Below are 12416 nucleotides of genomic sequence, written 5' to 3'. Positions count from 1 at the left end.
ACATCCTACCAACCATGTCCATCCTTTTAGGACCACTGCACACCACTGTTTTACTGGCTGCTTGCAGCAGGATGGCGCACCATGGCACAAAGCTCAAATCAAATTGCTTTCTTGACTATGACAATGAGTTCACTGCACTCAGATGGCCTCCACAGTCACAAATCTGCAGAAACTGTGTAATGTCAGCAGTTCTGAAGGCAATGGGCTATAGTAGCACGTATAAGTGTAGTTACTCTAATGTTCCCTTTCAACTGTAATTGCTTTCCATTAATGTCACTGAAAACTGCCATGTTGCATGATCATCAGCGTAAAAGTAATGTATGCATTTTTAAGTAGTGTTTTACAAAGAAATCTGCAATTTATAGCCAAAATGTCAAAAATATTAACCTCCTAGGACCTGGAGTCCACATATGTGGACATCACATTTTGGGTTGTCTAGACCAAAATACTAAATTTTGCTCTACAAGGGCCTGATATCCACTTACGAGGACATCATACTGCCACTGTTCCATCAAAATTTAAAACGAATATCCTCATCTCATTTTTCTTAGGAACAAAAATCAGGTTAAAAAAAAAAAAATCTGGTGATTCATTGTTTTTACATTCATCAGGTCCCAATATGCCCAAATATCAAAGAGAAATAAAAAATGCATGCCATGGAAGAGTTCGGGTCTTAGGAGTTTAAAGCAGTATTTTCTCAAACTATGTCTGTTTATTTACAGAAATCTCAGCAGTTTCTGGAATCCTTTCCTTTAATCATCACTCTAAGAATGAAGTTTACATTTATTTGGTTTGTAGTTTCATTTTCTTTTACATCAAATGCTGAGTACCATTTTACAAAAACGGGGAAAAAAAACAAAAAACAGCAACACAAAAGTCATGTTAGAAAATTTAAACATTTTAATAAATAAAAACTGATGTAATATACACCATTATGAATATACAACTACAACAAGCATACCAAGACATTTGAGATACAAAAAATTGACAGTTCAATTTAGATGCTTTAAAAGCTTCAATTTTTAGGAAGAGTGGGGAGGTGAGCAGTGATTACAATAGTCATACATTCCTGTTAGTGTTTGTGCCAACAAATATCAAAAAGCATCACGAGGACTGATTTCTCAGAGATGGGGAACATAAAAATGGATGAAATACACATTTGGACTAAAGATTTCCATGAAAAGACATTTTGAGGTACTGAGTTGTCTACTCCTGTAATTAACAATGAACACACTTATGTTTGTGTTGTTTTCCAGATGCACTGTAACTCAAAGCATTCCTTTATGTCACAGGAAGACTGAACAATTAAGAGAAGACAATGAGCACAGTTCTGTTTAAAAGAAATAAAACATTGTATTGCATTTTGTGATGAGAAAGAAAGAAAGTTTTCAAAAGGTTTCACGTGATATTTGAACTTAGTACACAATGAGCCAAAGGAGTATGTGAGTAGGTTGAAAAAGCATCTTTAGGAAACACTTTTTAGATGCTTTTTCTGGTCTTCAAACATAGCGATGCTACAGGCTGCTCCTCTCATGGGGATTTTTGGGGTAAGTTGAATTATACCCCATCGGTTTAACCTACCACCTAGCATTAAAGAGCACCTGCTGGGAGTTAGCATGATTCTTTGATCTTAAACAATGCTTCTCCAGGGATTTTAAATGATGTTGATGACTATTGAAAGTCACGGTGACCTTGTTTGTTTACTCAGCACCAAACACAATGTGTGGATACAATTTGCAACCACAAATACAGAAAACTTTAAACAACTCTAAAGTCTCCACACACACAAAAAAAAATCAGTTAAAAAAATCATCATGATGTGTTTTTGAGTGAATTACCCATTAAATTTCCTTGCTTTCAAATTTGCCACTCCAAATGTTACTCCAATTGAATCTGTGTATTCCCTGAAACAACAGCAGTCAAAGAAAACCTCCTGGAACATATAAGAGAACCAGGACAAACGACTGGCCAGACAACAACCTACATTGCAATACAGTACAGGATTGTGTAGCTACATTTTGTCTGAAGCAAGGAAATACCTAACTTAAAAAAAAAAAGCACCACAGATGTTTTTAAATAGCACCAGTTGTCAGAATGTATATGACATGTTTCTTGTCCTTTTCTTTTTGGCAATGTACAGCAGTGAACTGAATGTCTGGAGTAACTTTTAGCAGCTGCTGCAATGCTCGACCTCCACTTGAGTGCGAAATCCAGGAGAATGTTCAGTAAGTTGCACATGCTTCAGTTTCCAACAAAAATCAAACATTTGGAGCCCCCCTTACATCAGTTCCAAAACAGCAGCACAAAGCACTGCTTCTGTTACACATATACTGAAATATACACATATACACTGTCAAATATTATCAGTCTGCACAGTTTGTGAATTCCATAAATATAACCTACAATTAGATTTCTGTGCTCTAATGTGTGAAGATTGCAAGAGAGCACCGTACCGATTCTTTCATGCCAAAGTAGATTCAAAAATGTTTAACTGCAGTAGCCAAAAAGGTCTAAAAAAAGGTCTAATGATGTTAACCTAACACAGAGCAATACTCCTCTCCATAATGAATACATAAGCAGTGTGGGGTGTGGAAGGTGCAAAAACAATTCAACAGGTACATTTGCAAATGTACATTACTATAAAAACTAGCTCGCTGCAACCTTCTCTGAGATTCTCTGTGTAATAGACAATGAGATATACAGTACAGTGTGGTGCACCATTCTCTTTTGTTTTGTATACAATTAAACATACATAATTCTCTACTTTGTGTACAATTCTGCAGCGCTACAATATAAAGCAGTAGATGGATATAAAAATAATAGAATAGAATATAGACTTGTACATTCTTGAAAACAAGTACTGTCCCCAAATATAGATAGTCGTGTGTTATATATATATATATATATGTGTGTATATATATATATATAATCTGTCTCTATATTATTTTATTATTAAACTAATTTCTAGGATTTAGAACATTTCCATCACTCACGTATGTTATGGACACTGTTACATCATGTTATAATGTGTCACTAAGCATACCCTACTACAGTTCGCACCCAGCCAATATAGTCGATGTGCATTGTAGTTTCTTCTACACGCACACACACACACAACAATGATGTATGTGCATATATATATATATATATATATATATATATATATATATATATATATATATATATATATATATATATATATATATAATGTTGAGAGGGCGTGAGACAACGGATGTTAATTTCAGTTATTATTTACATGGTAGTAACAAACTTTTTTCTTAAACTGTGATCTGTTTTCTGCACTTTAGTTTGTAATGTAGTTTCATACATTACTCCAGGCTGAAGTAATACGTCTGCATATGTATTACTTGCAGCTGTCTGCTGCTGGCTTTTAAGTAGCTTTTGTTTGCATGTCTATTATTACTGTACATCCTTTCTTCAATCAAAGGATGCCTTTTTTTCAACAACAAACTGTACTCAAAAGTGTTTAACAAATATGACTATGTTATTTATTTATGGGCTTGTAGTCCCCATAATGAATGTTTAAAAAGACTTTGCAGAGACGTGAGCTGTTTTTTCAGGGTAGTGATGTATGATGGATTTCATCACTGTAACAGTTTGCAGTTCACAGCTATGATGTTAAAGCAATATCAAAGCAACCTCTGTGATAATGACTGACAATGACTGATGCCAGTGTTTACATATAAACTGAAAATTTGAGCTCATAAAAAATAATGAAAATGAGGAAAAAGATGAGTCTGGTTGCATTTAGCAACTAAATCTATTTTGTAAGTAAACAAACATTTTTCCTTTAACATGTGCAGCATGTATTAGCACCAGGTATTCTTTCTCATTTAGCACATGGGGTAAAATCCTCTTTAGCATTTAAAAATGTGAACATCTTCAACAATATGATGACTGGTCACTGAAAGAGGTGCTCCTCAGTTCAGGGACTGAGTGATACAGTACTGAGATTTTCCTCAAAAAGTGTCTTTGAATGCGTGATTTTAAAAAATGTGAAATTCCTGCTTCAGTACCATCAACTGCAAATCATCATATTTGGCTCAAAATGTAGAGCAGTATAGTGAGCTGAGTAATACATGATTTCACAAAGACACACTAATCAAGCATGGGTTTGTGTGTGTGTGTGTGTGTGTGTGTGTGTGTGTGTGTGTGTGTGTGTGTGTGTGTGTGTGTGTGTGTGTGTGTGTGTGTCCAAAGTACAGTTTGTGATCTACACAGAGAAAAGAAAATGATGTAAATAATAAAAAAATATAAAATACATGGAATATCTCTAATATAAGACAAATTGATATTTTGAATTTATTTTGTTAATCAAATTTCATCTCATTTTTGAGAGATGTTACTGCCACATTCAGTGCAAAAATACACTACCAATCTTTCTTACATTACAAAATGTAATAGCACATTTGGTAATGTCTTTTTTCATTGCCAAACTATGAGTATTTTTCTCTTTAAAATATTTATTTCTGCATATATGTATTCTGGATGCAACAGTCAGGCAACTTTTGCACCTTAAAATAACTGCTTCAGACTCTCATAACTGTCCTGGGAAAGTCGCGTAATGCTTTATAACATAATGTAACACACTACCACCAATGGGTCTTCACCTAGCTAGAGGACAAAACTACCTTTGTATTCTCAATATGGAAACAATGGCAGCAGCAATGTGAAAGAACATGACATTTATAGAAGGGAAAAGAGAGAGAGTAAGAGACTGAAAAATAATAAATGTTGGAAAGTCTGAAAGGTTGCAGGCAGATACTTAGCTCGCCTTCTTGCTGTTGGATTGATAAGTAATATTGGCTAATCTCTGATGTCTAGAGTTTTTACAATTACTTTGTAATAATTGTAGATTTATCTATGTTAGCAAAGCTGCGAACTAGCTAGTGTGTTTAAAGGCAGAGGGTTAACTGTTAACATCTAGTTAACTATGATAATATTGGCTCTGACATTGTGGTTGCAGGTTTTAATCTTCCAGCTTGTCATGGAGAAACGGTGTATTACAACTGTAGGGATGGCCATGTGCAAAAATACAGATTTTTTTAATATATACCTCCACAGAGCTAACATGACTTAGTAACATGTAGGTAACATGGCCTAACACACACTTACAAAGACATACCGAGGTAGTACATCTACCTGTCCTAATTAGCAGGACATCTAGAAACAATTCTGAAGTCTTAAATCCTCTTGACTACTCAAACCCACAGCACATGTTTTTGCCTGCTGCACTCTCTGAGTTGCATTATTCACCAAAGTAAGTAAACAGCTTTTTACAGTTAGTTTGATTTTGATTGTTCAGCTAAAGATTTTAATTGTGGCTTCTATCTTAAAACCAAGACCACTGTTGCAAATCCCAGTTTTTGTCAGCATCACTCAATCATTTATACCATGCAGACTATATCTGCCAATACACACTATTTACATGGACAAGTTAAGAGGCTAACAGTAATTTTTTGTCAAGATAGATGACCTTTCCCTCGGTCATTTTAAGATTTCTCAGCTATCCTCACTCACCTAAGTCTAATTAAAACCTTTGGTGATCAAACGATGCAAAGTCACACAGTTGTACAACTACAGTTGCTAAGCTAAAGAGCTGTTCTTGTGACTTTATCTACATGTATTTGAACAGGCAGCCTGTTGCACCTGTTACAGCTGAGTATACATGTCAGTATAGTATGTCAACCACACCAATGACAGGTTGCTAATCTGTCACAGGTCTAACACAGACAGAGAGAACCCATGGAGACACCATACAACCAACCTCTGCACAGAAAGGCCCCAGGGTGGATTCAAACACAAGACTAGATTCTTTGAGGTGACACTGCTAACTGCTGCACCACTATGCCATTCCCTACTGATACCAGATACATTCAAATAAGTCTGGAAAGAGTGTTATTCAAGACAAAAACCAAAAATGCACTCAACACAAATGCGTGTTCTACATGCAATCAGTGGATGAAAAGTGGGATGTAATTCTAAGTCTGAGACAACAGCGATGTCAGAGCTGTGAGTCTGTATTAAACCTGCCCATGCTGAATAAGTAGCTGTCATTGTTCCAACACAAGTTCTGGGTGGAAATCTGGTTGACTGGTAGGGGATGAGATGCAAAGTCAGTGAAATATGAGCTCGATATTCATCAAGTTCTCAGGCCACTATAGAAGTGATACAGAGGACTGAGTAGACCCTGCTGTGTGTGCTTTGGGAGACTTGACTCTCAAACTGAAAAATATACACTGGCTATATCTACTTAAAGTGTATTTCCATATGGACATAAATTGGGAAAACATATAAATTGCTCTCATTCATGCATGCATATCGACAAATATTACTAAAATATGCAATTTCTGGTTTTACATTTTACAATATATAGACTAATTAATTTCAATATAGAAACCTCTGTATACATTAGCTCACTTAAAATTCTTTTCAGATGTGAAATAAATACAACATAGAACAATATGTTGACTATTTAGTTAATTAGCAAAGTGAGCTTTCAGATATATGTATTTTAGAAATAATTCATTAAGAGATTTAAGTATACTGGTACATGTCAGTATAGTATGTACATTACAAGATAGCAATCACATTAACTCAGTTTTGTTTTAAAGGTGCTTTTTTAAAATTACCCTCTGCAGAATCTAATTAAATATTTGACTCCTAGGGGACAGTATGCTGAAATGTTTATGGATGTATGCTGCTGATCTTTTAAACCCTGATATTTCATTTTAGTCCTATCTGCAGTTCTTCAAGAGGTTTTCCTTCTGGAGGTCTCTGTCACTAATACTAATAACAATAAAGGGCTATTCTATTCTATTCTATTCTGAAGGTATTTTTAAGCAGTTGCCTGCTTAAATACAGGTTACAAACTGGTATTGCCCAGTACAGTCCATCCCTAGTTTAACTTCAGCAAATTAAACACTGTAGATAAACATTTTATAAATAAAGTCAAAGTGGCTGTTAATTCACATTCTCCTAATAGCATTAGTTAACTAATTAATGATCATTAATTAATAATGCTTAACTTAAAAAGCATTTAAACTAGAGCCCGACTGATATAGGATTTTTAAGGCAGTTATTGATATTTGTTTAAAAGTGTTTTAAAATTTCAATAAATCAGCCGACTGTTTTCTTTTTTCAGACATATGAAATGTAAACAGATTTTCCAAACATTTGTCATATGTAGTTAATTATGAGTCCTTACTGAGATAATATGACAGATTACAAATAATCTGTTATACAGTCACAATAAGTCACAGATTACAGATTTACGCTCTGTCCGACTTTGCTCGGATCAGCTGGTTGTTAACTTATTATTTGTGACATTTCAAAGTTGTGAAGCAAACAGGAAAGTTGCAGGATGCCCCCTGTTGGATAAATTAAGTGCCTTTAAATCCTTGATATAAACTCTTTAAAGGAAGCTGCAAGACTATTCTAAAATCTATTCCATTATTTTAAAAGCCAATTTTAGTCAATCACAAATTTATTTTACTCCTAATTCATTTGTTTCTTCTTAGAACTGTAAATATAATTGTAATAATCTATATCAAATTTTGAGGATATTATAGCTATTTTTTATGCATTCATCTTGGGTCTTCATCCACTGTGTTACATGCAATCAGTTTCAGTCCTCTCTGTTTCAGCCTACAAACTGCCACAGCACCATATTTCCTCCCCTCACCGAGAGACACACACACACACACCAAGGTCTGCTGAAATGAAATAAACTGTGGTGTATTTAACAGGCACAAAGCAAATTAAACCTTTGAATTGTTGTCAAAATACAGCTTTTCAAATCTTGCGATGCCTCAGACAGGGGCTTCATGGAAGAAGACTTCCCTGTTCTTCTTTCAACAGGATTCTGAAACCAATCACCACTCGCACCAAAAGCCTGCTCACATTTTGGAAATGGAAGTGGTATTTGCAGTCATTTATGGATGCATCACTCATGGTTTCCCCAGCATCTCACGAACTTCTGTTTGCCATCACTACTACATCACCTCTGAGGAGATATGAGGAGATAGCTATTTAGCCTTAAGATCGTGCCTTAAGGGGCATCCAGACGTGTAGCAACTAGCAACGATGTGGCAACCAGTCACCACAGAAAACCAGTAACATTCAGCAAGACATGAAGTGGGCGGGACCCACGTTAAACATTTTGCAGCTTCAAGATGAGACACTGAAGCATCTGCCAATGAGTGTGGAGGATACCAGTGATCGACTGAAGGCATGCTAAACTCATTAGAAGGTTACTACCTAAGTCTGGAATGACCGCTGGCAACTTACTACCAGCGACAAAAAGAATATGTGACATGCAGATGAGTCCCTGTGTGTGGGCCCCCTTTGTACTTTATAAAGAATATAAAAAACAACATTCAGGATTTCCACTTTTGTTGACCTTGTCCCTAAACGCAGCACAGAATTTACAGATTGGAGTGGGTCTTGTTAACAAAATGTTACCAGTAATTTCTATAGGAGGTGTGAAGCCAAGTTATTCTGACTAAAACTCTTATTATTGGGCTTTGGAAGTGGAAAATGTGGTTAAAGTTGTATGAATTAACATAGTTATTTCCACAATAAGTGCATTATCTGGAGCTTCTCTACTTTTTTCTTTTTTGTATAACGTCTGTCAAGTCAGGACTCTTCTGTTATATGTTTTCTTTTCTTTTAGCTTGTTTATTCATGTATTACAAACGCACTCAGAAGATTTAGTTACAGCAGCCGTTTTATTACATAGATCTAAATGAAAAAAAGAATCACATCTATTCCAGAATTGCTCCTGCATTACAGAAGGCCTATCTAAAATTGCTCTTTATGAAAGCATTTATTGTGGAAATATCTTATACAAGCAAGTAAATGTAGTCACTGAAAAAATGTCTGATTTTAGAAGACTGCTGGGATTAGCAGCTCAAAATCACAAGAAATAAAGAAATAAATAGATTAAGATGCACATCACCACTGTCATATTAATCAACCTCCATTGTTCTCATATTGCAACATGTCACCATGACACCTACAAGTGAATACACCTTCTATTGATAAAAATCCACACACGACAAAAGCTTGATTGGATTTTTTTGTTGTTGTTTTAACGTACACACCCCTCATCTGCGGATTCCATAATGTAACAAGGGTGGCTGTAGCTCAGGTGGCAGAGCAGGTCAGCCACTAATCAGAAGGTCGGTGGTTCGATCCCAGGCTGCATCCTGGCTGCATGTCAAATATCCTTGGGCAAGATACTAACCCCGTGTTTGCCTACTGGTGGTGGTCAGAGGGCCTGGTGGCGCCTGTGTCCGGCAGCCTCGCCTCTGTCAGTGCGCCCCAGGGCACCTGTGGCTACAATGTAGCTTGCCATTGCCAGTGTGTGTGAATGGGTGAATGACTGAATGTAGTGTAAAGCGCTTTGGGGTCCTATGGACTAGAAAAGCGCTATACAAATGCAGGCCATTTACCATTTAACAAGAAGCAGCATGTGTACTGTGTAATATAGCTGAGTTTCTGATGTTATGGCACTTTTGTTACTCATCCAATCATTAAAAAAATGAACCGTGTAGCTGCGTAGCATCCAGCAAATCCATCACATGTCAAACACACTTCTCAATCTGTGGAATCAATATTTGAACCAATCTGTGAAAATACAGCAAAAACATTCGGCTCACTGTGTGTGACCTTCAGTGCCACACAGCGTTTTCTTGGAGCATAGATGGAGTCTCAACAAATGACAAGCACATAAATAGAAACCGGACAAAAGAAGCAGATATAAAAAACACAAATAAAAAACAAACATTAAATAAAGTTTGACACAAATGAAACAGGCAAAGATTAAGGCCAAATAAAGCCAGTGTTTTATGCCCTCCTAAATAAATATGAAGCAAAATTGTAAGTATACACACACACACACACACACACACACACACACACACGTGTATGTATATATATACATACACGTAAATGATACATATATATATATATATATATATGTATCTGAAATGGCACAAAATCCCTAAAGTTGTTTCTTTCTGTTCACTGAATTGTTTTGGCATAAATTTCAGAAGTGGATTTGCAGCCCTCTATGCTAACTAAAGTAGAAGAAGTGAAATGTAAAGGAAGAGACAGGACGTGGACAAGATTTTGCTCCAGTGCAAACCGTTCTGAGATGTAAAAAGCTGGAATTAAAATTAAAATTAAAAATAATTGGAGCAACTGTATAACTTCATAAAAAACTAAATAGAAATCACAATATTTTTTGTCATTAAAAAGCCACATTTGAGGGTGCCAGATTTTTTGTAATATTATGTGGAATGAAGACGAGACCTGTTTGGTTCCCATCTGTCAGTGAAAAACTACACAGAGTGAAGATTAGGCCGAGTACAGTAAAGCTAAAGGTAATGTTTCTGTTTCCTTTTACCACAAGCCCTTTTCCTGCTCATTCAGCACAGAGCAGAAAAAAGCTGATGAGTAAAGATGTGAATCTTTCTTGAACAGATAAAACTATGTGTTCAGTGTTTGCACAGTTGGAAACAAATATAAAAACAGGTACATAAAAAAAGCAACAATAATGAAAAGATGAGTAAAAAGGCTAGTTTGTTGTCCTGGCTGATCCAGGTGGTTGTGTGGTCTCGTGTCCTGTGCTCTGAGGTATACTTGGTAGGAAGTGAGAACACCCATATTTGTGAGGCGAGTTTCTCGGCAGATAAGAGATGCTGCTGGCGGAGAGAGGTTCTTATAGAAGGTGCTGTAAACGGAGACCCGCAGGATGGGGAGAGAGGATTAGCTCAGCACAAGAAACAGGACCCGAGGCTGGAGGGAATGTTAAAATTAAGAATATGAAGACTGGAGTAGGAAAATAGTCGTTACGAAAATCAGCAAAATGGTTGGCTGTATTTATTCTAGTTAATGATTTTGCACTGGAGTAAAATTTTGGACAAATGTGTCAGTTATCACTTAAATCTTTAGAGCTCTAAACATTTTTTTAAATGGAATACTACTTGATGTAAGAACAGAAGATTGCTGTGCCTTTGGGTCTCCAAAGCAGGACGTCAAATAATCCAAAATTTGGGGGAGGAAATGCCTCAAAACCACAATTCCAATCAAAGATGGCATTAATCTGATTTTTTTTTAAACAAAAACATATGTGTGGCTTCTGATAATAATTCTCTTAATCTGCTTTTTTTTGAAGAAATTGAGACTTGTCAAGGTTAATTCATGAACACAGCAGAATGCTTACTAATGCAAACTAAACTGACCAAGGGGTGCAGCTGTGGAATAAACCAAATCTGAATGCTGAAATTTTGTGCCACTCCCCTTTGTAGGTAATAAACTGCGACAATTCTAGTGAAAGTATTCTTTTTTCTTTCAGCTGAGACGTAGCTAGTGCAGTGTCATTTTGGAAAGGGGAGCTGTATTGCACAGCTGTGACTTTCAGAGGAGGGTGGCATGGTCTAGGTCTGTGTTGTCCATGCTAGCCAAAATAGCTTTCTGGTCCTCCCGAATTGGACGACGGTAAAGCAGAGCAGAAAAGCGAATATATGGGTCATGGAGAATGGGCCGTTTCTTCTTTTTGCGGAGGTAGAGAGCTTCTTCGGGCTGGAGTACCTGAGAGGTGTAGGCCTGCTGGGTCTGAGAGGTGGAGACACCTGGAGGCAAAGAGACGAACAGCCAGGTCATAGCCACCAGAACTCAAGGTGGAAATGCTGTTCCGACACTTTCCCTGAAATGATGCTTTGCTTCTGGGCAGGAGTAGATCAACTCCATGAAGCACCCACAAGTCCAGTTTTTCTGTAATATAGTATGAATCTTGAGCCAGCAGGCAGTCAGTTAATTTTAATAACTGGAAACAGTGATTTTTACTTTTACAATGACGACAAAATCCACTATACCTGCATCTGTTATACCTCATTTAAACTAAACATTAAAAACTAAAATATATCTCCATATACAACCTGTAAGTTCATGCACAATGTATGCCAGGCCATAAGTGCTGCTAAGTCAGATCATATAACACGGTCAAAAGCCTGCCTTTTTTTATTACAGTGTAAGCATTTTATGCTATGCTGTTTGGACTTACACTATTCTAAGCTAAGGAGGCTCTAGCAATGAGAATGCTCCCTAAGATGACACTTTGAGCTTGTTGCATAAACGTCACCAACTCTCTGCTGTGCAGTAACTCCAAACCTCTGGCATTAACATCAGCACAAAAACTGCAGCAGTTTCTAGAAGCAAAGAGCTCTCATGTTTAATGTGTGGGTGTCCCAGTACTCTTTTCCATATAATGTAAATTATGATATGTCAGTTGGCTTTTTGGTGCATATATTTTCATCTTCAACATTCAACTCTATTACTGTGCTGTACTCTGTTTTTGTTAAAATATTTGAATTTTTAGGGAACTCGAG

General features: G+C 36.5%; 1 protein-coding gene across 2 annotated transcripts in view; it reads right to left on the bottom strand.

Annotated features, from left to right (window-relative positions):
- Positions 1–3184: 3184 nt before the first annotated feature.
- igsf9bb (immunoglobulin superfamily, member 9Bb) overlaps positions 3185–12416 on the bottom strand; it is a 154860-nt gene continuing 145628 nt past the window's right edge. For both annotated transcript variants that reach the window (XM_080866694.1, XM_080866695.1), the window contains exon 20: positions 3185–11660. In XM_080866694.1, coding sequence (XP_080722820.1) covers positions 11446–11660 — 215 coding nt within the window. In that variant the 3' untranslated portion in view covers positions 3185–11445. The remainder of the gene's footprint in view (positions 11661–12416) is intronic.

The sequence above is a fragment of the Rhamphochromis sp. 'chilingali' genome, assembly GCF_963969265.1.
Source record: "Rhamphochromis sp. 'chilingali' genome assembly, chromosome: 19".
In the NCBI taxonomy this organism is placed as follows: Eukaryota; Metazoa; Chordata; class Actinopteri; order Cichliformes; family Cichlidae; genus Rhamphochromis; species Rhamphochromis sp. 'chilingali'.
The sequence above is the reverse complement of the archived record's forward strand: the minus strand, read 5'-3'. Positions and strand labels throughout refer to the sequence as shown.